The 21,924-nt window shown below is 39.7% G+C and overlaps 2 protein-coding genes across 9 annotated transcripts in view; one reads left to right on the top strand and one right to left on the bottom strand.

Moving 5' to 3' along the window:
- The first annotated feature begins 129 nt into the window (after positions 1 to 129).
- On the top strand, positions 130 to 11,172 carry ofd1 (OFD1 centriole and centriolar satellite protein). Of its 2 annotated transcripts, none has more exons than XM_078261995.1 (23): positions 130 to 310; positions 439 to 566; positions 685 to 888; positions 976 to 1,044; positions 1,146 to 1,173; positions 1,256 to 1,366; positions 1,449 to 1,585; positions 1,803 to 1,976; positions 2,107 to 2,213; positions 2,315 to 2,434; positions 3,119 to 3,192; positions 3,286 to 3,377; positions 3,587 to 3,776; positions 6,893 to 7,023; positions 7,224 to 7,335; positions 7,778 to 8,500; positions 8,759 to 8,915; positions 9,016 to 9,107; positions 9,727 to 9,855; positions 10,086 to 10,243; positions 10,337 to 10,519; positions 10,618 to 10,688; positions 10,962 to 11,172. In XM_078261995.1, the coding sequence occupies exons 2-23, from the start codon at positions 471 to 473 to the stop codon at positions 11,005 to 11,007; spliced, it is 3,204 nt and encodes a 1,067-aa protein (XP_078118121.1). In that variant the 5' UTR covers positions 130 to 310; positions 439 to 470; the 3' UTR covers positions 11,008 to 11,172. The 2 variants fall into 2 exon arrangements, with proteins under 2 accessions (XP_078118121.1, XP_078118122.1); XM_078261996.1 differs by having other exon boundaries at positions 1,259 to 1,366.
- Positions 11,173 to 11,263: 91 nt separating this feature from the next.
- The window catches only part of gpm6bb (glycoprotein M6Bb), a 28,834-nt gene continuing 18,173 nt past the window's right edge, over positions 11,264 to 21,924 (bottom strand). For 4 of the 7 annotated variants that reach the window (XM_078262000.1, XM_078262004.1, XM_078261999.1 and 1 more), the window contains exons 2-7: positions 18,300 to 18,486; positions 17,392 to 17,548; positions 17,029 to 17,197; positions 16,010 to 16,083; positions 15,840 to 15,905; positions 11,264 to 13,513 (exon numbers count right to left, since the gene is read on the bottom strand). In XM_078262000.1, coding sequence (XP_078118126.1) covers positions 13,364 to 13,513; positions 15,840 to 15,905; positions 16,010 to 16,083; positions 17,029 to 17,197; positions 17,392 to 17,548; positions 18,300 to 18,486 — 803 coding nt within the window. In that variant the 3' untranslated portion in view covers positions 11,264 to 13,363. Of the gene's footprint in view, positions 13,514 to 13,922; positions 15,450 to 15,839; positions 15,906 to 16,009; positions 16,084 to 17,028; positions 17,198 to 17,391; positions 17,549 to 18,299; positions 18,487 to 21,924 lie in introns of those variants that run through there. The other 3 variants (XM_078262002.1, XM_078262001.1, XM_078262003.1) reach the window with 2 other exon arrangements.

Below are 21,924 nucleotides of genomic sequence, written 5' to 3' on the forward strand. Positions count from 1 at the left end.
AAAAATCCGTATTGTATTAAATATATATATATATATATATATAATAAATTACTGAACTGATATATACTGATTACTGATATATAATAAATTACTGAACAAGTTTTTCTTTTTTCTTTCGTTACATCATAACTGTGCGCCCGGAACGAAAATGTCCGTTGACGGATTTAAACGGTTCTATGGTTGAGGCACACCTCCTCGAAAGGGACGCCTAAGACTGGTCGTTAGGCTGGAAACTAAAGACTATTCTCTTTGTTGAGATGCCTATTGTATCAGGTGTTAAGAAGACACAATAATAACAGTACAACACCAGGTAAGACCATTTTAAAAGTTGTTAAAAACTGCAGTTTTTGTTCTCTAGCTCGCCGTGTCAGCTTTACCGTGTTGTTGTCCTTTAATGGTCTATGGTTGTTGGCTACTTTTTTTTTCTCCTTCTGTCAGTTTTAGGACCTACAAAACAACACTTGACAGTTATGTTCTCGGCCAAGGAAGACACGTTATCTCCAGATGAGCTGAGGAAAAGACTTTATCAAACTTTTAAAAATAAAGGAGTGCTAGATACACTCAAAGTAAGTCATGCTAATGAAGTCGCTGCAGGCTCTTGTAGCCCAATCTTCTAACCTCCGCGTTAGAAAGAGTTTAGTTTTCATTCCTCTTGTTCTCTTTCACTCTTCTGATCTGATTCAGACACAGATGCGGAATCAGCTTATCCAGGAGTTAAAACACCCACCTTTGACTGGAGGAGAACCAGTCCCCAGACCAGTAACTGTGAAATCGGAACCTCTTTTGGTCTCAGCCTGTAACAGCATAGTGTCTGATCATCTCCGCACCTCAGGGTATGAGTACACCCTTTCTGTATTCTACCCTGAAAGTGGCCTGTGCAAAGACAAGGTGAGCATAAGCATTTGTCTAATTAACTGTATCTTAAAAAGCACATCATTGCAGATGAAGATTTTGGTCTCTTATCCATTTTGGCAGGTTTTCACAAAAGGAGACCTTCTTCAGCTTCTTAAAATTGACCCCAAATCAGCCCTTTACAGATCCCTGGTAATAATAACATGATTTAGCATTTCGAATATTGATCTTGAAATAAATAGAAATGTTGTCACTAATAAGAGTTTTTTTTTTATTTTTATTTTTTTATACAGTCTTCAAACAAAGATAACAATGATAAAGGTATGCCACATTGTGTTCCTTTTTTAATAAAGTTGCTCCTGCTCCTAAGGTCTGTCCTTTGATATATTTTCTCTTTGTCTAGCAGGGTTCCTGATCAGCCTTCTAACACAGCTAACACACCATTATACTCACGGCCTGTGCCATGATGCTGACACTCAGACAACCAGCATAGCAAGTTACGGAGCGTCTCTTGGTATGATGAAATAAAGTCTTAAAATTGGCAACACATATTCCTTTCAATGCAGTTTTTAATGTTTTCTGTCTTCCATACACAGTTGAGAAGATGAAAATGATTGATAAGGAATATGAGAGCTTCAATTACAGTGGGGACAAATGGTTTTCATTCCAATCCAAACTGGCTGCCCATAGAAAAGAAATTGATGCACAGATGCAAGCAGAAATGAACACAAAGGTATGTCACGTTTTTGCAAAGTTAATGAATCAAAAACTGTATGAGCAGGTTGGTGTGAAGCACAGCTACATGTACTTTTATCTTCTATCACATTTTTAAAAGGTATAAATGCTTTATGGTGTTAATGTATGGCATGAATACTTTACCTTTTATGAGTGGCTGATATGTAATCATGTAGCTTACCTCTGGGCCTCAACATTGTTTTTTGTTTCTTAAGATGCAACATTTTAAAGATGTTGAAATCGCCAAGGTGAGGATGGAAGAAAAAGCGAATTTTCATAAAGAATTTGATAAGCTGAAGCAGGAGCTGGAGAGGACTTACGAGATGAAGGCAAAGGCGTTGATGGAGCGGGAGAAAAATGCCATTGATCGACTACAAAAACAACAAGAGGTAGATGACTGCTAATATGATGTGCTCTGTTTCTTCTTTCACGAAACAAACCTTTGCATGTAATAATATAATTTGGTGAAATCTGAGACAGTGTAATTGATGCTGTTGTTTGTATTCCTCTTCTCTTTAGATTGAAGAAAAAAACGTGTATATGCAGAGACAATCTGTCCTGAAAGAAATCGAAACGGTGCGAAACAGAGAGAATGAGCTGAGGATGAGAATTGAGGCTTTTGAAAAGTAAGAGCTTTTTAAACCATTCATGTTAGTAGAGGGGTGCTGTGCTCTCTCACTGTGAGAAATGGCTCATGGAGAATATTACTATGTTTGTATGATGATAGGACTTGTCAAATTCATGAGGAGAAGGTCAAGACCACTGAAGAGCTGCAGAGGAGGAGAGAACTGGCATTGAAGACGATGGAGGACACCCACGACCAAAGGCTGAAGAATGAACTTTCCAGGTATTTTCATGTTGTCCGGGTTTTTATTTTTTTAAATATTTTGGCTCACATTGTCCCCACCAGTTAGACATATTCAGTCGGTTACACATAGGCAGTCTCATTTGATATATTCTCTCTGTTCGTTCACTTTTATCTCTCAAGTTTAGTGTAGGTATCCTTGTTAGGGATATTGTCATTGTGTGACCAGAGGATGTCACTGTTTAGTAGATTTAAAGTAAAAAACGTATCCTGTATGTACAATGTATACTGGAAATACTTTAAAGATTTATTCCATCCTACAGCAAATTTTGAATTCTGTCATGAGACTCATTCTTCTTTTCAGTCAGTCAATAAGTTGAAATTGAGATCTCTACACATATTTAGAGTCCTGCGCCAATATGCTCATCAGTTATTACATCAAAACTATGACTTATTATTTATAATCTATTATATAGATACATAGTGCTTAAGACGTAGCGGTTGGCAGTCTGTCAGCAGCTATGACTATGGAGTAACAATATGGGACCTGATCGTCCACTTGACCAAATGATGTGTTGCTTTAACACGTTTAGATGGCAGCTGGTTTGGTTAGACTGTACCTGTCTGTAATAGAAAAAGGCCACATGGATTTCCAAGATTGTTTTGTGTTGATTTTAGTTTCAGAGCTCTTTTTGATTGTTGTTCTTATGTCTTTTATAAAATTAGGTATCAGCTTGAGTTAAAGGATAACTTTATCAAGAGAACAGAAAAACTAACGGAGAATGAGAACCGAAACAAAAGTGAGTACTTAAATGAATGCAAGATTACTGACTGGTTTGCTTTTGCCAATGTTTTGGTTTGATTTTGTGTTTACATTCCATTTTATTTCTCAGTGGAAACCATTCGTATCCAAAAGGAGTCGGCTGTAATTGATGGCAAATTAGAGGAGCACAGCAGAGCGTGTTCAGAGCTGAGACGGCTGCAGGTAAACGACACAACCCCAGTCATCCTGCAGCGTTAACCTCACCCTCTTTAATTTGCAATTGAACACTTGTATTCAGACAAAACTCGTAATCACTCAGTGTGATGTGATAATATTGTAATGTAATGATTATGGTACACAGTCTAACTGATTAATTGACTCTTCAGATTTATTTTGCCTGCTCTTTGCATGTCTCTTCTGTTGTTTTCCAGGTTGAGCTGGACACAGCACAGCAGCAGATTTCTCTGCTGACTCAACAGAAGGAGCTGTTAAGGGAAAGACTGGAGACCATGAGTGACTACCCCAGCTTGAAAAGAGAGAAAGCAGAACTGCAAGGACAGCTGCGGCTGCTAAAGAAACAGCTGGAGGAGACCCAAGAGGAGAACCGGCTTCTCCATGCTGGTGAGGATTGGCTGTAATAATGTACAACTGATTCCTTTTGTGGCTGTTAAATTCAATGTCTGAGAGTTAATTATTATTATTAGTGTGAATGCCTTCAGCATTCACATCTATATTCTTCTACACTAATATTTCTTTCTTTATTCTTCCGCCAGATTTTTGCACCTTAACTCCTTCCACATTTTTCAACATAGAAACTACATTCAAACATCAAAACGTTCGGCTTGATTCAGAATGGTGTGCTACTATTTTTAATATTAACATTTATAATTACTAACATTATTAACATAATAAACGTTTAGCGGACATTTTTTCCCCATTAAAGTGGATGGACAGAATGTTCAAAGTTGACACATTTTCAACTGCTAGCTACTCATTTCTACATTCGCCGAGAAACTCCATTCAAACTTTAAAACGTTCCCCATCTTTCATACATTCAGCGTTGGTATTCAACTTTCAAATCCCATTAGTACTTTTTAAAAATAATCAGTCTTCTTTGAGGCTTAGAACTAATGTCTTTCTGTCATTATATGTATGGGATGGAATGTTCGGCCTCAGAGGGCAGGGCCCAACTGACCGAGTGGAAAGAGGCAGAAGCTACATTTTCTTTACCTTGCGATACCATCCACAGTTTTAACTCTTCATACATTACTTTTACATCAAAATGTAGGAAATCTTGTGCCCTTTCTAACAATGTGCTCAGTGAGGCAATGTGACTTTCACACGAGCCACAGTGAACTTCCAAGTGAAGCCATGTCCACCAACTGCCACACTGCCTTGTGTACTAAATCCTACCAGAAATACCAGGAGGAGAGGAGAAACAGGCCCTTTTCAGACAGCTGCTGTCCTCACATGTCTTACACAACACACACCATTCTTGGACAGGATGATCAGCAGGGTGTTATGTCTCTCACAGTATTAAACATTAAGAGAGAGGAGTTAGGGTTTTTGAGCTAAGAGCAGGACTATCAAAGGTGCGTCAGAGCTTCGTTTCTGTGAGAAGGCCTCTCTGAGGCAAGAGTCGTCATAGAAACCTTTAACTGCAGTTGGTCATGTGACCTGATCCCTGACATGTTGACCAATGCTGTGAAGTTACTGTTCCTAGTCTCTGTGAGAACAGCTGCTGGTGTTGAGGCCTGAGGTCAGTTATCAGAGTCGGTCAGTTAGTCCATCATCACATCACGTTAGCTTACAAAAACATCTCTTCTCCTTTGTCCTCCCCTCTTCCTCTCTTCTTTCTCTACTCCTCTCCTCTTCTTTCTTCGTGTGTGTGTGTGTTCTTCCTCTGTTCCTCTTCTACTCGTCTCCTCCTCCCTCGCCTATACTAATGGTAAATTATTCCTTAGGATTATGGTCAATCTTTCATTAACTGAGATTTATACAACTGTGTGTGTCGAAGCGAAGTCAACTGAAATCCGCCAAAGCTGTGCAACTAAACACAACTAAGTATAATGTAAACAACCTAACTGTTGTGAAAACGTCCTCGAAACTGTGCAAAGTTCTGCAAACTCGTCCTCCTGTGTACCTGCTGCTGCGTTTGTTTAGCTGTTGCGCCTGCATTTGCCGCGGCTTTTTAAAATGGCTCTGCTGCTTCTGCATAAATCAACCTACCCTCAAAGATTCACTCTGATTGGAATTCTTCCCAACTTGTCCCACAAAAAAAGAGTGGTTCTGATTGGATCTCTTCTCCATTCGTCCCTCCCTAACATTTTCGTCTCATTTTTATTTGTTGACTAAAGTGTCTGTTATATTTCGTCACAGTATTCGTCACCATATCTGACTTTTTATTTAGTTTCGTACGTGAAAAAGGTTAGTTGATGAATATTTTTCGTCATAGTCTTCGTCAATGAAATTAACGCTGGTGTGTGTACTGAACTGCACTGAAGGCTCTGTCATCTAAAGTATGGTAATAATCGTATGAATAATAGAAATTATGTTGGTGCAGTTGACACTGAATATTTGTAGAATGTGTGTGCATTTGTAAAATAAGTTAACATGGTTATAACATGGTTTAAATTGTTCTTGATTATTAAATATTGAATCATTATATTCCACATCTTTCAAACATTATGGGTGTTATTCAACTTTTCAAAAGACATTCAGCCTTTTTCAAAAACAAGATATTCCACATATTAAAGACATTATTCATATTATACTTTTCAATGATATTTATACTTAATAAACCCATTCCCACTTTTTCAACTAAAAACAATTAAAACATGCCACACCTTTCAAACAATCTAGGTATTATTCATCTTTTCTAAGGCATTCATACTATTAAACCCATTCCCACTTTTTCAACTATTCTCACTACTTTACCTTATTCTAACACAATTCAAGTCAGCAATCAGCAGTGTAGCGTCAGCCTTTCAACATACAGCATTCACGCCGCAATTTCTTCAGAAATTGCATTCTCTAGTTATTATTATAAACCTTGAAAATCAGTACCTCAGAATATTCTAAAAAAGTCTTTTTTTCTTTTTTTTTTCCAAACTGAGATAAGTCCTGTTCCTATGTTGCATTCAAAGTGCTTGAGTGTGGGCTAATTGTGAACTGTGGGAGATGCAGTGTACTGTGAAGCATTCATGTTAGTCTGTCCCACTGCTTCTGGCTCAGCTGAGTCTTTTTGAATGTGTCTTGCCTGCCAATGTGGGGCCTCTGTGCTGTCTTTGTAGCTCCGCAGACTACTCTCTAAAAAGTAACCAGTGAGGGAGTGGTAATGAGAAATGGAGTGAAGGGGAGCAGAGAGCACAGTGTGCAGAGACAGAGGGCTCCCTTAACCCATGGCTGAGAACCAAGGTTGTGCCTCTCTCTGAGGGGTACAGTATTCTTCCTGTTGGAGGAGGAGGAGGCATGGGAGCGGTGGGCCTCTCTCCTCATAACGAACAAAAGGCAGAAACATGGTGCGAAGCCCCATGTGCTGTACTCTCATGCTGGTCAGATCCATACAGCTCAAACTGTGAACTGGAGCACTTAAACATGACACCCTAAATCGGAGCAACCCCTGTGTATCCCCACATGTGTTTTCCTCAGATAGCTTTCCTACTGAAATAGACATTGGACTGGCAAAAAGGATGCACTTTTAAATCATGTTTTGACTCTAACAACCCCTCTTTCAGATTTGGGCCAGCCGTCCAAGGAGCAGCTGGTGCTGCAGATGGAGCTACGGAGGCTGCAGAGCGCTCGCAGACTGGATGAGGAAGAGTTTGGCAACCAGAAACAGGTGTTGCAGGCACAGCTCCAGAGTGAGGTCAGTCACATCACAGCCTCTCGCTGAGTGTGGGAAATTTTGTGGTCAGGTTTTTTTCCACACGGTTTTGTCTTCTGTTTGTCTGTTTGTTCTTGTGTAATCTGTTTCCAGCAGCACATACCTATACTTTTCACAGACCGTACACTGTGTGCAAACAGTAACTTCTCATGTAATGTCCTCTTGTCTGCTGTTTTCTGCAGGTAGAGCGGTGTGCTCAGCTAAAGGCTCAGTTGACAAAGTGTGAGGAGAGGTCACAGTGGATGACTAACCACATTGAGGAAATAAAGTTACAGCTTCGCCAAACTCAACAAGGTACCCCATGAACGTCTGCCACATCTTAGTGTGATTGATCACTTTGAACCATGTAGGTTTCTGTATGCAGTTATGAATGTTACAATACATAACTGTAGTTACCTTTTTATTCCTGCTTTTCATGAACTGGCTCTCTTTCTTGGAAGTTCTTAAATAAAAGACCTCAAACATTCTCCCTGTTTAAATAACTATAATAATAATAATAATAATATTTAATAATAATAATAATAATTTTTTTTTTTTTTTAGGAAAAACAAAAAAGAGAGGCATGTAGTAGCAACCAGATTCTAGGTGTAAATGCATGTAAATAGTTCTTCAAAATTAGTTGTAACAACCCTTTTTTACTGACGTGCTATTTAATGGTGGTTGGTCTTTCGTATTAGTGTTCAATTCTCTTCCTTTTTCTTCCCTTTCTTTTGTGTAATCGATGCGACGATGGCAGCTCTTGAAAATGAAGTGCTGCGTAACCCCAAGCCCTCTCTTGTTGATCACTCAATACTGGAGCTGAACGCTGACAAGCTGGTTCCCCCTGACTTCTATGTGGACAGAGCTCTGCTGAGGGCCAGGGTGGGTTATGATGATGTTTGTGAAGCAGGTGGGCCCATGCGAGGACACAAGTCGCCTTGGAATGACTCTCCAGACTCCGACATGGAGCTGGTGGCTGAGGCCAAGGCTCGGATTCAGGAGCTACAGGAGGAGGCTGAGACCTTAGAGGAAGCCTATAGGAACTACCAGCAGAGGGCAGTGCGCTCCACCATCTCACACATGCTTCCCCCAAGACCTCTTTCCCCACAACGAGCACATCCTTCACATCGTCCCGACTCTCCCCTGAGAAAACAAGTTTCTCACCATTCACACACCCACTCCCCCCTCAAATCAAAGTTCTCACACAGACCACCGTCTCCCCAAACTACCAGAACCCCCTCCTATGCACCCTATGACACCAGAAACACTGTACCACCTTCACAACCAAGAGTGACCTTTTTAGAAGACCATAGCCAACCCCAGTCCACAGCTTTCACTGATCACAGTCTCCATTTGGTGACTGAATCTCTGTTTATAAGAGATGAACACCCCCAGGATGCAAGCAGCCCTCCACCCAGACGTTTGTCCTCCACATCGCACTCGTCCTCCAGGAAAAAGCATCAAAGAGAGATTGCCGAAGGTACCTTCAAAAAATGGTTTATCCTGTGAAAACACTTCAAAGGGGATTAGCTGCGGCAAGCTCTTTTAACTGTCAAAATAAGTTAAGAATATAATAGGTTCATGTCGTCAGCACCCATATCCTGCACATTTAAGACTTACTGTAAATATATTCATAATGTGCCAAAACGTAAATCTACACCTTTTTCGTGTCAGCTTTTAGATCCTAATCTTTCTCCTATGAGGATATTGCCTAACCTGAAGTCTTTGCATCTGATAGAAGCAGTTGTGTCTCCGATGACGTTCCCGGAGTTGTCGCTTGACAGACGGCTCCCTCGTGACCCCCGCGACGAGGTGGAGACCTCCGGTGACTTTTCCTCTGAGCTCAGTCCACCTCGCAGTCCTCAGCTCAAGAGCACAGCACGAGACCAGTCCAGGTACCATCTGGCAGCGCTTTGGCAAGGACATTACAACACTCTTAATACACTTTTAGAGAGTGCATACTAATGCCCTCATTTTTGCCCCTGTTTCTGTCAGTCCACCAAAGCTGCACCCTGTGTTCTCCAGCTCAGAGTCTTCTCCACAGCCTGAGAAAATAAGCCTAGAAGATCTCACAGGGATTTTGTCAGGTACTAAACTATTTATTTTTATTAACTCGTTTTTTTTAATTATACTAATGCACTGCAGCCTTCCTCTGATGATGTGAAACCCAGTTTAGATCTTCTCCAGTTTGCAAATACAATGCAATACATTGGTCAGGTCATTGCACTTGACACACAGGAGCAGTATTGATGTAATCAACAGGGAATGTTTAAGTAGGTACTCCTTATAGTTTATAGTTGCATGTTGTTTTACTGTCTGGAAGACATGGAGAGATGGTAAGCCCTTTATGTATGTCAAAAGCACAATTTCCTTAATAATCAGTACCTGGAGGTTTTCCTGTTCTGCCTAAAGATTTTACTGGATCATTTGATGAACAGCCTTGCATAAAAACAAAAATCTACATTTTCATTATCATTAATTTCAAAAAAATCCCAGTAACAAAATGGAGTATATCCGGTGTGGAGGTTTTGGATTTGAGAATGGTTTCTTTTAATGAGTGTGTGACTGGCCTTCAAAGTGTCCTTTCAGTGGCCCCGCACAATGGTGAAGATGAAGGGCAGCTGATTATGTATTCTGTGCTGGTCCTCTGGCCTGTTTGCATTATGGTGGAGCATAAAAGATCTCTTTGTGCATGTCTCCCTCCAGAGCCGGGCCACATTCCAGAGCTTCTCCTGGACACTGCCGTCCCTCTCTCTGAGGAGGCCCCTGATGGCCCCGCTGTCCCCCGCCCACAGGACCTCCCAGAAGACCCGATAGACTTGCAGGGCCAGGCGGGTGAGTTAGTTAGTCGTCGTCGTACCCCCCCCCCCATTACTGACCATGATCTTGGTTGACCCCAAATGACAAGAATGGCCACCTTCTGCTGTACACCATCAGTCTGACTGTATGAATCTCTCATATTTTGCTCAAATTGTGGCCATTCTGGGGGTGCACTGCTTCTTAAACCAACAATAAAGTGATGACTGACAATTGATATGACTCATGTGAATCCATATGTGTTATAGAAGTCCCACAAGCCTCAGGTGAATCTGCTAGGGATGAAGAGGATGAGGAGCAGAGGTGGGAAAGAGAGCGAAAGGAAAGACTAGAACAAAGGCAGAGGGAGCAAGAAGACGCCAGAGAGAGGGAGCTGCAGGAACTTGAAAGACTGGAGAAAGAGATGGTAATGAGTATCTTGCACCACGTTCCTTAAAAACTCCTCTTTAGGAAAGGTAACCTGATTAAATGAGTATTGACAGTATTTATGTCTATCCAGCTTTTGCAAGAGATGGAGCAACCAGGACAGAGAAAAGAAGAAGAAGAAACTGGAATTAAGGAAGGAGCAGATGAAGAGCAGAAGCAAGAGGCAGATAATGACGGGGAGGAGTCCAAAGGTGAAAATCCATTGGAGAAATACATGAAGATGGTCCTGGAAGCCAGAGAGAAGCAGCATGCCCAGGTGAGTTGCATGCACTCTTGTAAAACATTGCTTTTGTGACTTCACTTGTAGCAGCTGCCCTGTGTGTTTAAACTGAGTTTGGGTGGTGGTGGTTTCAGAGCCCTGGAAGAGAAGAAGTAGGACATACGAGCCCAGAGGCTCAGAGTTTGTCTGAGGAGAAAGACGACAGGTAACTAAAAACAGTTGACAAGACTTAAGGCTTAGGTTTTCTAATTCAAAAGTAATGCTGTTACTGTAGGACAGTTTAATAAATATGTAAGCCTACATAATCCTCCATAATTCAAAACAATTTAATTTATTTTGTGGTTTCTCATCTCCTGGTCTGTTCAATGTTATTTGTTCTAGAAATGATGTTGTCTTAAGGATAAATTCATTGATTTAGATGGGGGGGGTTTTCTGTCCCTCAAGGCTTTCACAAATTAACTTGATATTGTTTTCCCAGCATTGCAGCATTTTCACACAAGGATGAAGATGATGATTTCTGGTGAGCTGGTTGTTCCAGATTGCCATCATCATCAACGGATGAATTAGCCTCTGTATTCTTGGACAGTTTGTAACAACCCTGAAGCATTGATTGTTTTATATTTTTAGATGTTGCTTTTCAGTATGTATAGTTGGCAGCATACGTTTTGAATAAATCCTATTGGATATTTTTCTTTTGGATTGACTGTACACCACCAAACAAGATATTCCTATCACGAAAAAAAGAAAAAAAAACACTGCAACAGAGTGAAGTTTGTTTTATTTTGTTTTTTTTATTTTCATAAAAACAGTCAACAGGCCAGTTGAGTAATGTCATAAAGGGATTTCCAGTCAGACAGGATGCTGGATTGTTGTCCTCCTGGTGATTGATAGATAGTCTTTATTCTTTAGTTTTTGGTTCATTCAACAGGAAACGCTGCATATTAAGATGAGATATACAGTACATTGGCATCATGTACATCCGTCATCTTTCTCCTTGGCCATTGTACACAGACATATGTATATGATTGTGCACCTGTAGCTATAACTCCTGCAGAGAACTATGCAGGTTGTGTACTACAATATCTCACAGATTCTGTGTAAAACACTGGGCGGAGAGTCACAATGGCATTCATACTTTGGCTAACTTTAGCATTTAGATAGCCGTACAATTTTTTTAAATGACTGGTGTTGCATCTAGTTATTTGAAAGTTTTAATGTTTAAAACATTTAAATGTTAAGCATCAGATATTCACGAAGAAGCCCTTGACATTCATAGACAATACAAGTATACTATCAGGCAACAAAATAATATAAAACATGTATACTTTTGACTTTAAAGAAAAGAACCTAAAAAAAACAACTAATCAGCTACAAAAAAATGGATTAATTTGTATTTAATTAGAAAAAAAGGAGACAGGCAAACACTGCCTACTACTGATGTCAGTATACATGACTGTACATCACGTGTCACTGCAGAAACAGTTGTCTTCATGCAACAAAGAAACTTATCTCTGTAACTAAACTAATAGAAATAAAAGATTACATGAGTAATTATGTCAGCATTATGACTGCAATTGCACATCAAAAACTGGTGCAATAATAGAAAATTAAGAACACAAATGAAGTGGTTTTATCTTGAAAAATAAGCTAAAAATCCTGACTTTTAACAAGTTTACATTTTTCACACCTTAAGTTCTGTAGATTTTTCCATAGTACCATGGGACATACTTACACTTGTTCATAAGGTTTTTCAAAATCAAGTAATTTTTGATCATATTTTACAATATGAGATATTACAATAGACAATGAGCTAAAAAAGCAATTACGATGGATCAGAGAGCGCTCTCTCTGTCTTTTGTCATTTGCATAAATGAATACACGTGGACCAAACTTTTAAAGATATTGAATACACTGACTATCCTTTTGTCTAATTATTGGCAACAGTTCACATTCAGCAAGCTAGTTATTCTTATGGCATTGTCCATAAAGATTAAACCCTATGATAATGTCATGTAGAGGAGCTCCCGGTGTGTGTGATTATAATAGGATCTTCAAACCATAGTTTTGCAAAGGAGAAGTGTACTTCCAAGAAATTGTTCCATAGGCTCTAGTGCACACCTGAGGTAGTGTTATTATAGGCCATGAATGTTCTGCGTGACTTTTTAAGTAGCAGATAGTATAATGAAATCTAGAACCAAATGATTAACATTGGGATTAAGATGCAGTTAAATACCACCGAATACAACAGAACTACTGGGTCCACATTATAGATTTGACCTATTTCCTTGCTGTGAAGTCAAAGAAAACAGTCTTGTGTCAATATTATCTTGTGTCATTGTAATTGGATTCTGACATGCCATCTAGAAATGTCACGCTAACTCTGAATGTAAGGCCTTTCATGTTGTGTATATTTAGTCTGCATTTTTGATTGGGGAAAAAAGCAAACCAAATGTTGTATTCCCTTGTTGAAAACTGGCCACTACAGCTCAAAAGAAAGACAGAGCAAGACCGTAAAACAAACAAGGCATCGTTATGCGTTGTATAAGAATAGTGCAATGTCTCAAGCATCGCCAGCAAAAAACTGGCTATAAAAAGGGCTAGACAAAATCAAACACTACATGAATATTATAATTCAAAATTGCCTTTTTTTCCTTCATAAAAATAGAAATGAAATTTTAACTAGCAGTTTCAAAACACTTCTTGGTGAGTTAGTGCAGAAAGCAACACTGATGCATTAGTTTGTTAGGAGCCTGGTTAGTACTGCACAGTGTCACGGCAGTTATTTTAGCGGAGCGTTGTCTTGGTCCAAAGGGGCCACAGTGGTTGGCCACAGTGTCTGTGTCTTTACATGTGTGTGTGGATTGTGAGTGTGTAATATCCTTATGTGTAGGAATTGAGACATTCCTTTGAGCGTGAGGTGATGTCCTGCAGCTCCCGCTCTTCCTTCATTTTGATGTCTTGGTAGGCATGCATTTGACTGGCATCCTTAAGGTAGGCCCAGTTTGCTGAGAGAATCATGAGGAAGTGGATCTGGAAGAGAAGGGTGAGGTGGATGGCCGGTGAGCATGTCAAAGATGCAAAGCAAGCTACAGGAGTCAGAGCTACACATCACAGACAAACAGATAAAGTTATGCTTTTAAAAAGACTTAACGAACAAGGGCGACATTACTCAAAAAGACTTGTTGTAACATAACTGTTACAATCATTACTAATACTGGAGTTATGTTACTATTTTGCTATGCACAATACTACAGAACACTTTTTAGACGTGAGAAAGAGAAGAGAAAGAGTGCCGCAGGTTGTGCATGCGAGTTTTATGCAGCAGTAAAAGCTTGAGGTTAGTGCAAAGCATGAGTTTTTGTGAATCTGACCCTGATCCATATGCAGTTCAGTATTATACTGCTGTATGATTGATAAGAAATAGACCAAGTAGGGATACTTTTGTAAACAAAGATTGTTTATTTTATATAGAAAGTAAAAGCTACAGTCTTCAAAAACTTAAGAGAAAATTAAATATATGATATATGGAGTATAAGTAACTATAAACAGATCAAAGAATCTGAAAAAAATGTAAGCATGCAGGCTCAGTGTTAAGATAAAAACAAATGGCTCTTTAACGGCACTTTGAGAAGGAATAAAAGGAAAAATGTAGGAAACAAAACATCAACTTCATAGCTGAGGCTATACCAGCATCAGCCCTCATAGAAAAAAATACATTTACTCTACTCTAAAATAGGAGAAATTTCTTTTTTTATTTTTTTTATTTATAAAATACATGAAATAAAAGTGAGGCTTAGGGCCTCATGCAGAAGTATACCCCTGGTACTGGCCTAACCCTTCATAGTGTGCTGTTCTACGTAGGTATGTGCAGTTACTTTGAAATCTACAAAAAACACTGGTCACCATAATACTCATCAGCATAATACAGTTGATGAAAGGTTTTTAGTTCAGTTTAGAATCTAACTTGTGACAAAAGAAATAATACTGATAATACTGAATATTTTCCATGTAACACTTCATGGTTTCATGGGTCGGCACCAAAATTTGAAGGCTAAGGAAAGATAAACCAAAGAAATATAAGGCAATACAAGGCACTTTGCCTCTGTATCTCATCCTTTTACAGATGTAGCACTATAATTCATCCTCGCCAAAACTGCTAATCTGGCAATCAAAAACAAAGCCTGAGAACACCTTTAATATTTGTCATCAGATGTCCTCATGGACTAATTTCAGAGATTTATACTGCACATCTATGTGGGCGTGGTGCAGTGTATGTCTTGATGGTCTCATTTCCAACTTAGATCATTTTTTAAAAGTGTGTGTTACAACCTGCGCAACAATCTTACATTAATGTTCCACAAGTGCCTCAGGAGTTTGTGCACAAATTCGCATCTCTGATTACAGCTCTGACTGCAGTCAACTGATGCTCGTCCTTTTATGCAAGAAAGTGACGTACTGCAAGCTAAATACTGTAAGTCTTAAAAAATAATTTGAAATACTACTTTTATGCAGGTCAAAATCAGCTTTACGCATTACGAATATAAATAACACTGTTGTGGATTTCTAGCTGTGTGCATTTCAATAAAATCTAATGGTGACACATTTCTAAAAGTGAGTGCCAAGGAAAGCAGAACAAACCAGCCAACTAAACACCACCCCAATCTGAAGACAACTTTCATCAGGTGTCCTCGGACAAGAAATATCCCCGGATACCAAATGCTAAAGGAAGCATACAGTCAGCTATTTACACTTCATATGATTACTAATGGAGAGATGTTGATTTTTCTATTCTCAGCTTTTTTTTTTTTTTTAGTTCATTTGTTGTCAGTGGCAACTGTCTCTAATCAGTACAGTCTCAAATGCTGTACCGTGCACCTAAAACAGTTTAAAACTTAGTGCAGCAGTCTTCTCGACTTTTAAACTTCAAAACAGCAAAGTTATAAGTGGTAGCCATCATGTAGATCAGCTGGTGGAAGAGAACAGAAAAGGTTGTAAGAGAACATGCCAGTGATCTCCTTATCACTAGTACTCTGACAAGTTAGTAAAATGACCAATTATTTTCCAGCAGTACAAAGTTAAATATAATTTTCCATTATTTTTTTTTAGAAATTACACTCTTTAATGGCACAAAAAGCAAGCCAAACTGCACTCTCTTCCATCCATCCTAAAATTAAAACAGGGCCATGTGCTTCTAAGCAAATGGTAAAGAGCAAATGGAATTGGAGCTGAGAAAATGCCTACATGTAATTTTCCTTGGTCTGGGAATGAGTAGAGGAGCACTTGACATGATCTGTGGATACAAACCATGCAAAGATGGACTAAAGGGAGAGGATGGAGAGAGCGGGGGGAAGCTTACCAGAGCGATCACAGTGGCTCCTGCCCCGGCACACGCTACGATGTACAGGTGATAAGACAGGTAGAACTGGAAAAAGACAACAAACAGTGATTATTCTTCAGTTTAAAAAGTGATGCCATGCTCCTCTGCTCTTCTCTGCTGATCTTTGTGGATAAAAAAAAAAAACTTACCTCGCTGGTGTTGCAGATGTCACCTAGCGTAGTTCCACAGGCCTTGCCTGGTGTGGCATTCCATGGAATAATTCCTGTAGCCATGAAAATCAAAAGGTTTTCATATACGCTTAAATTCACTGTACCATGTGAATCATGATCAAACCTGTCAAGTACTATGAATTGAGTCTACTGAGATAATGTCCACTGAATACAAAACACAAAATAATTTTTCTTGCTAAAACGTCGTAACGTCGTAACGTGATAAACAAAGATGTAATGGGACACTCCACCGATTTTACACATGAAGATCAGTTAACTCATCATGAGAAGTACTCCTAAGCCTGAGAAAACAGTTATACTGCATGATGTCTTCTGTGGTTCTGAAGAAGCTTTGTCAAGTCTGAGAGAATAATTGTCTCGGATTGGGCTTCAGACTTCAAGCCTGCATTACAAACTGGGCATGTGGAATATGCTGGGCATATCAATCAGGGAGGGTCTAGTCTGGCTGTATAGTGCTGGGATGATAAAGCCTGACATCCAGTGCTCTTGATATCGCCGCTATTGTGGCTTAGCACTTAGTACCACCCAGGACTGTTGTGATTGGTTTAAAGAAATACAAACAAGCCAGAGCATTTTTTCAGAATAGATAAGCAGTGTAGTGGAGATAGGTCTGGCAATGCGAGACTAGGGAGGTTCTTGCAGAAAGATGCAGTCGAGTTGCATTATTGCCTGACCTATAGAGTCTAAAAACCTTATGAAAGTTCAATAGTAAGATGCTAGAGTACTCCTTTAAGAAGAACGTAACAATGATGTTTTTTTTTGGGGGGGGGCGGGTACTCTTTGTTTGAAATTGTGAAATGGTCACAATCACAAGACATATGCAACAGGTGATGAGGGCTCACACGTAGACCTTGCTTGGCTTTAAGGGTTCCTCTAATCCCCTAATTTAGATTATTACTGTATATTGGTTCAAAGCCCCCTCAGTGTATACACTAATAAAACAAGGCATATTCTCAGACAAAGTGCTTTTCTCTTACCGTACTGACGAACATCCACACAGATGGAGTCAATGTTGGTGAGGTTGGCTATGGGAGACCTCATGGCCGCACAGGTAGACCACATGTTGTAGAAGAGGAAGACTGGCACGGCCGAAAAGCCAAACACACCGAGCCAGGCCACACCCAGAATGTATGTGAGGAACACAAACTGAGGACACAGACATGGCACCATGTTGGCATTATCAGATAACCATGAAACTAAACCAGTTGTAAAATGTAAAAATTCATCATCTTCATCTTTGTGTGTATTTAATTATCTAATCACATGGCATGAAACCTTTTTTTAAGCACTCTGTTTAAAAATCAGGTTGGACACAGCGATGTGTGGTTGTATTAACATACCATTCCACTGATGCAGCGTCCACAGATGGTAGTCTTGAACTCACTGTGCAGTTCCTTTACGGCACTGGTTGTGTAGAAGCCCTCAGCCAGCAGAATGATCCCATACAGGAAGAAAAATGAAGCAATGCCATAGATGACATACTGCATCAGCTGTATTCTGTTAAAGAGCAATGTCACACATCGGCTTAGTTGTGCCTGTAAAGCTGCAATGGTTTCAAAGCACATATCCAGCACTAACATGCATTTAGCAGTCCAAACGTAACACCTGGAGAGACCCACTCAAAATTTGAGGTAAAGTAATAGCATGATGTACCACTGTCTGGTGTGGAAAATAGCTGCTTCCAATCATTTTAAGGTTTTTTGCATGCAATCTTTAAAACATAAGTAACCTGGGCTGGCTGATTAACCATAAACAGATGGTTATGATTAAGATTGTGATCCAGCTTCCCAAAGATGTGCAGAGAGACCAAATTTGGAGATAACAGGTGATGAATGTATCTGGAAATCATCAGCCAAGAGACTGACGGACTGCCTCTGTAGACTTTGTCTTTAACTAAATAGTGCACTCCAAATCTACACCGACATAAAACATATGTGCAGTCCTGTCTCTTGTCATTCCTCTTTTATTGTCTCGACTAATGGATGCACTGTAAAAAAAATAAAAAAATAGGTCCATATTAGGACTGTTCACCAGGATAAGGTGAACATAGGAGATGTTATCGGCTAAAAATAACCTACATAAAGACAACCTCATTAAAAGTGAGAGCCATCTTACTTTTAGGCCTCTCTTCATTGTGATGGTTATGTAAGAGCACATTTTTACAGTGAGCATATTGTGTAATGGATCCTACTGTGACAAGCATTACAAGCAGCCATGTAGCACACACATAGAGTACAAGGTCACTTACACATCAGTCAGCATGGCGTGATCACTGGTGACCTTGGAGAAGTGGGTTTCCAAGATGGTCACTGTGCCAGTGAGAGCCACATGGCCACATCCACAGAACAGGGCAACGCCAGAGAAGCAGAGGATTGTTGCCACCAGCGACGCATACGGCACCCCGCCTAAACATTTGATGCAGCACTCAAAGCAACCTGTAGGGGGGGAAAAACAGACAAATTGGGTCAGCAACAAGTGTCACTTGATATCCTGAACCAGTGTTTTATACCAGATCGTTTTGCTTTAAAAGGCAATATTGGAAATTAATTGTCAACATCAGCTCCCAAGTCAATGTAAGGGATTATGTTTCACTTGCAGGACAGGAAGTGATCTCAGGGGAATGAAGTATAAGATTATTATTCATATGAGTCATCCATTCATCCATCAAGCCTATCCCAGCACACCCTGGACAGATCACCAGTCATGTATCATGTTGTAACTAATAACAAAGGATCAGGACTCCTTAAAGAACACTGCCTTTTCACTTAGATATCTATAGAAAAAAGGAACTGACACAGACAAGTCTGTTTCAAAATAGGTTTCATAAAACTGGTCTGTGATCACGCTTGATGAGGAATGAGTCCTTTTGCGACTTCTGCAATGGAAAGTACCAGCGGAAAAAGTACAGTTTGCTGTGTGAGGCTGAAGTTTTACAGTCTATACTGCCTTTAAGGTTTAACCTGAAAATTCATCACTACACTTAAAGGGCACTAATGGCCATGCAGCAGGTCAGAGCAATTGGTGTCAGCCAAGCTGTAATGGAAATCAATGGCAACTCACAATGAGGGAATGAAGTGACCCAGATGGAGCTGCCTCATGTGATGTGTTCTAATGCCTTGAAATAGAGCCAGTCACCACAATGTGCTGTCTGTAGATGCATGCAAACAAACCACAGTGTGCTTCCAATTAGATCCAAATGTGTTTGACAGGATGATGTTGAGTCATAGGACATCCAGGTCAATGGCTGTTTATGCTTTAAGCTCTCACAAATGCCTGATCTCACACAGCAATGAAAGTATTTAAAGCTGCTATAATCAATATGTTTACATTAACAATGGATCAATTGATTGTGTGTATGTGACAGAGGGCCCTTGTAGTGATGAACCTACAGTGAATTATCACCAACTGTACAATTCCCCTCAGCTCTATGAAGAATTTTAGCCTCTTTCAGCTCATTGTTTTGGTTGCCACGTTTTCAAAAGCAGGTCAGCAGTTTTAAGTGAAAGAAATGCCAAAACATTAATTATTACAGGTTTAAGAGTAGAAAATTAAGCTTATTTATATTGTTCTGGCTTTGAAAGAACTGCACCAACCACCACAGAACAGATCAAGCAAGATCAAGCAAATGCACCATTAGCCAAGCACAGCCTATGTATTAGAAACAAGACAATGTGATTATAATGTAATGGAAATTATTGGGCAAAGGTTTGCAGCAAAATCGGTGTACATTCTGTTCCATATCAGCAATGTAAGAGGGGGATAATTGAGAGGCTTAACACAAATTTGTGAAAAACGGATCAAAAAATATTTTCTACTTGCTTGCTTCTTCAATGAGGCGAGAATCCTGAAAGTTCATCTGTGTTTGTGCTCTTTGTCATAACAAAAGGAAATTAAAACAGATATACTGCTGCTGGGCCAATACTTTAGCAGTCAGACGCTTCATCCTGACTATTTGTGTAGTACAGGGAGATAAAAAACATTTTTGTCCCATGGTGGGTGAATAGGAGTTGTCATGGCAGAATGTTAAGCACAACTCAATGAGGTTGCCCACAGCAGAGTGGCTAACGTCTACCGCAGCCGACATTTTTCTGATGAACATGTCGGGGAGGGTGAGTGGGCTGCTGGGAGTCAGAGCACACAGGATATTGAGCCCAGCTGCAAAGTAAATACAGTCCATTTTAAGGAAGAACTGCTCTTGTAGTGAATGCCACACGCACAATGCAACTGTATCTTAGCTATAAATCCACTAGGTCTCACAGTTCACCCTCCTGAAGAGAATAAATGTTTCCCTAGGAAAAGTCTGCCTCTATTACCAAATCTCTCAAATTAAATGTGCATAGAGTGACAGAAGCAGTCACAAACTGGTTTATTGTAAATTCATTTGATTGTAATAAATTGTGGCATGTCATGGATGAAAATCAGTGTCTGTTTTCAAACCCTGCCTTGAAATGTGTCACTATTCCCATTAGATCAACTGTCTAAAAGTTGAATGCATGGTGACAGTCAGTCTGCATTTTGATTGCCTGAATTTAGCTGGATCTGAAAATGAGAAAAAAAAAACACATACAGGGATGTCTAAAGCTATAAGAAACTAAACTGTCTTCCATGAAGTCTATACTGAATGTAGGAAATGCTTTAAAATGTCACGTTGACCATGCACCACCCTCCCTTGGAGCATTTCATGGACTGATGTGGATCACCTAGAAAGACATTATGTTTGAAAGCCACCAATCCGATTGATAAGCCACATGTTTGATTAGTGTTCATTCCACAGGAGTGGTTTGCTTTTGAAGCATTCATCCATTCAGATTGAGAATATTGGAAAAACCTTGTGTCACTTAGTGGTTGTTATCCTTAATAACACAATAATTCCAAGGTGGTATTTTCACAGCTGGACTGGACATGTTGGCAGGTTAGTATAACTCTGTTCTGGCTGACTGAAAAAACACTGGCACAAGGACAGGCCCGCTGACGAGGTTCAACTATTAGCAGCCTCAGAAATACTACTCTGTTCACAAAAGGCCTCTGTGAAAGCTTTAGTCTTGGTATTAGACATCAGGGGAGACATAACGAACATCAAAGCCACACCACATTTAAGCAGTTCTGCACAAAGCACCATGGGGACGGTAGTCTGCGCCAAAAGTAAAATCAGTCTTATTCAATTGATGGATTCAAAGCAGAGGTGGGATTTTGGAGTAATTGCTGGATCTGTGAGATATTACGTGCATCCTTATCATTAATTCTGCCTACTTTATAGAAATCATCATGTTTCAGAATCAGATATTGACACCAGCTTTGTTTTTTCTCTCTTCTTTTTTAAAGGGAGGTGGGGCTGCACTGTTGGGTTAAGGAATAATTTGACATTTTGGGAAGTTCACTTGTCACTTTATTGCTTTTCCTCTAACTCTTGGCAAGAAAGCAGATAAGAATATTTCCCATGGTAAACTATTATTTTAATTTACTGTAAAAAAAGAAAAGTTCATCTCTAAATCAAACATCTATTATTATTGTAGATGTATTACTTTGTTTCCAAGTTAAACATAATTCCTTGGTGTTGCATCTATTCAAATTACAAAGTCTAGTTCAAAGAGGTAGATGGATTCTGCAATTAGACTGCTGATGGTTAACACAATTCCATACATGATGTTGTAATGTGCATTTGAGAGTTATAAGACAGCCAGTATCAGTAAACCTACCACACAATAATGTACAGTCTGTTTTCTCTAAGTGTACTGTGTGGGATTTCATAGCGTACAGGATACTTACCTCCTCCACAGGGGGTAACAGTAGGAGGAGAGTAGGAGAGTGACTCTCTCAACAACAAGCTTGTACTAAATGGATCCTGCTGGATTGTTCTGAGTGAAGCACACTTA

This window comes from Sander vitreus, chromosome 11 (genome assembly GCF_031162955.1).
Source record: "Sander vitreus isolate 19-12246 chromosome 11, sanVit1, whole genome shotgun sequence".
In the NCBI taxonomy this organism is placed as follows: domain Eukaryota; kingdom Metazoa; phylum Chordata; class Actinopteri; order Perciformes; family Percidae; genus Sander; species Sander vitreus.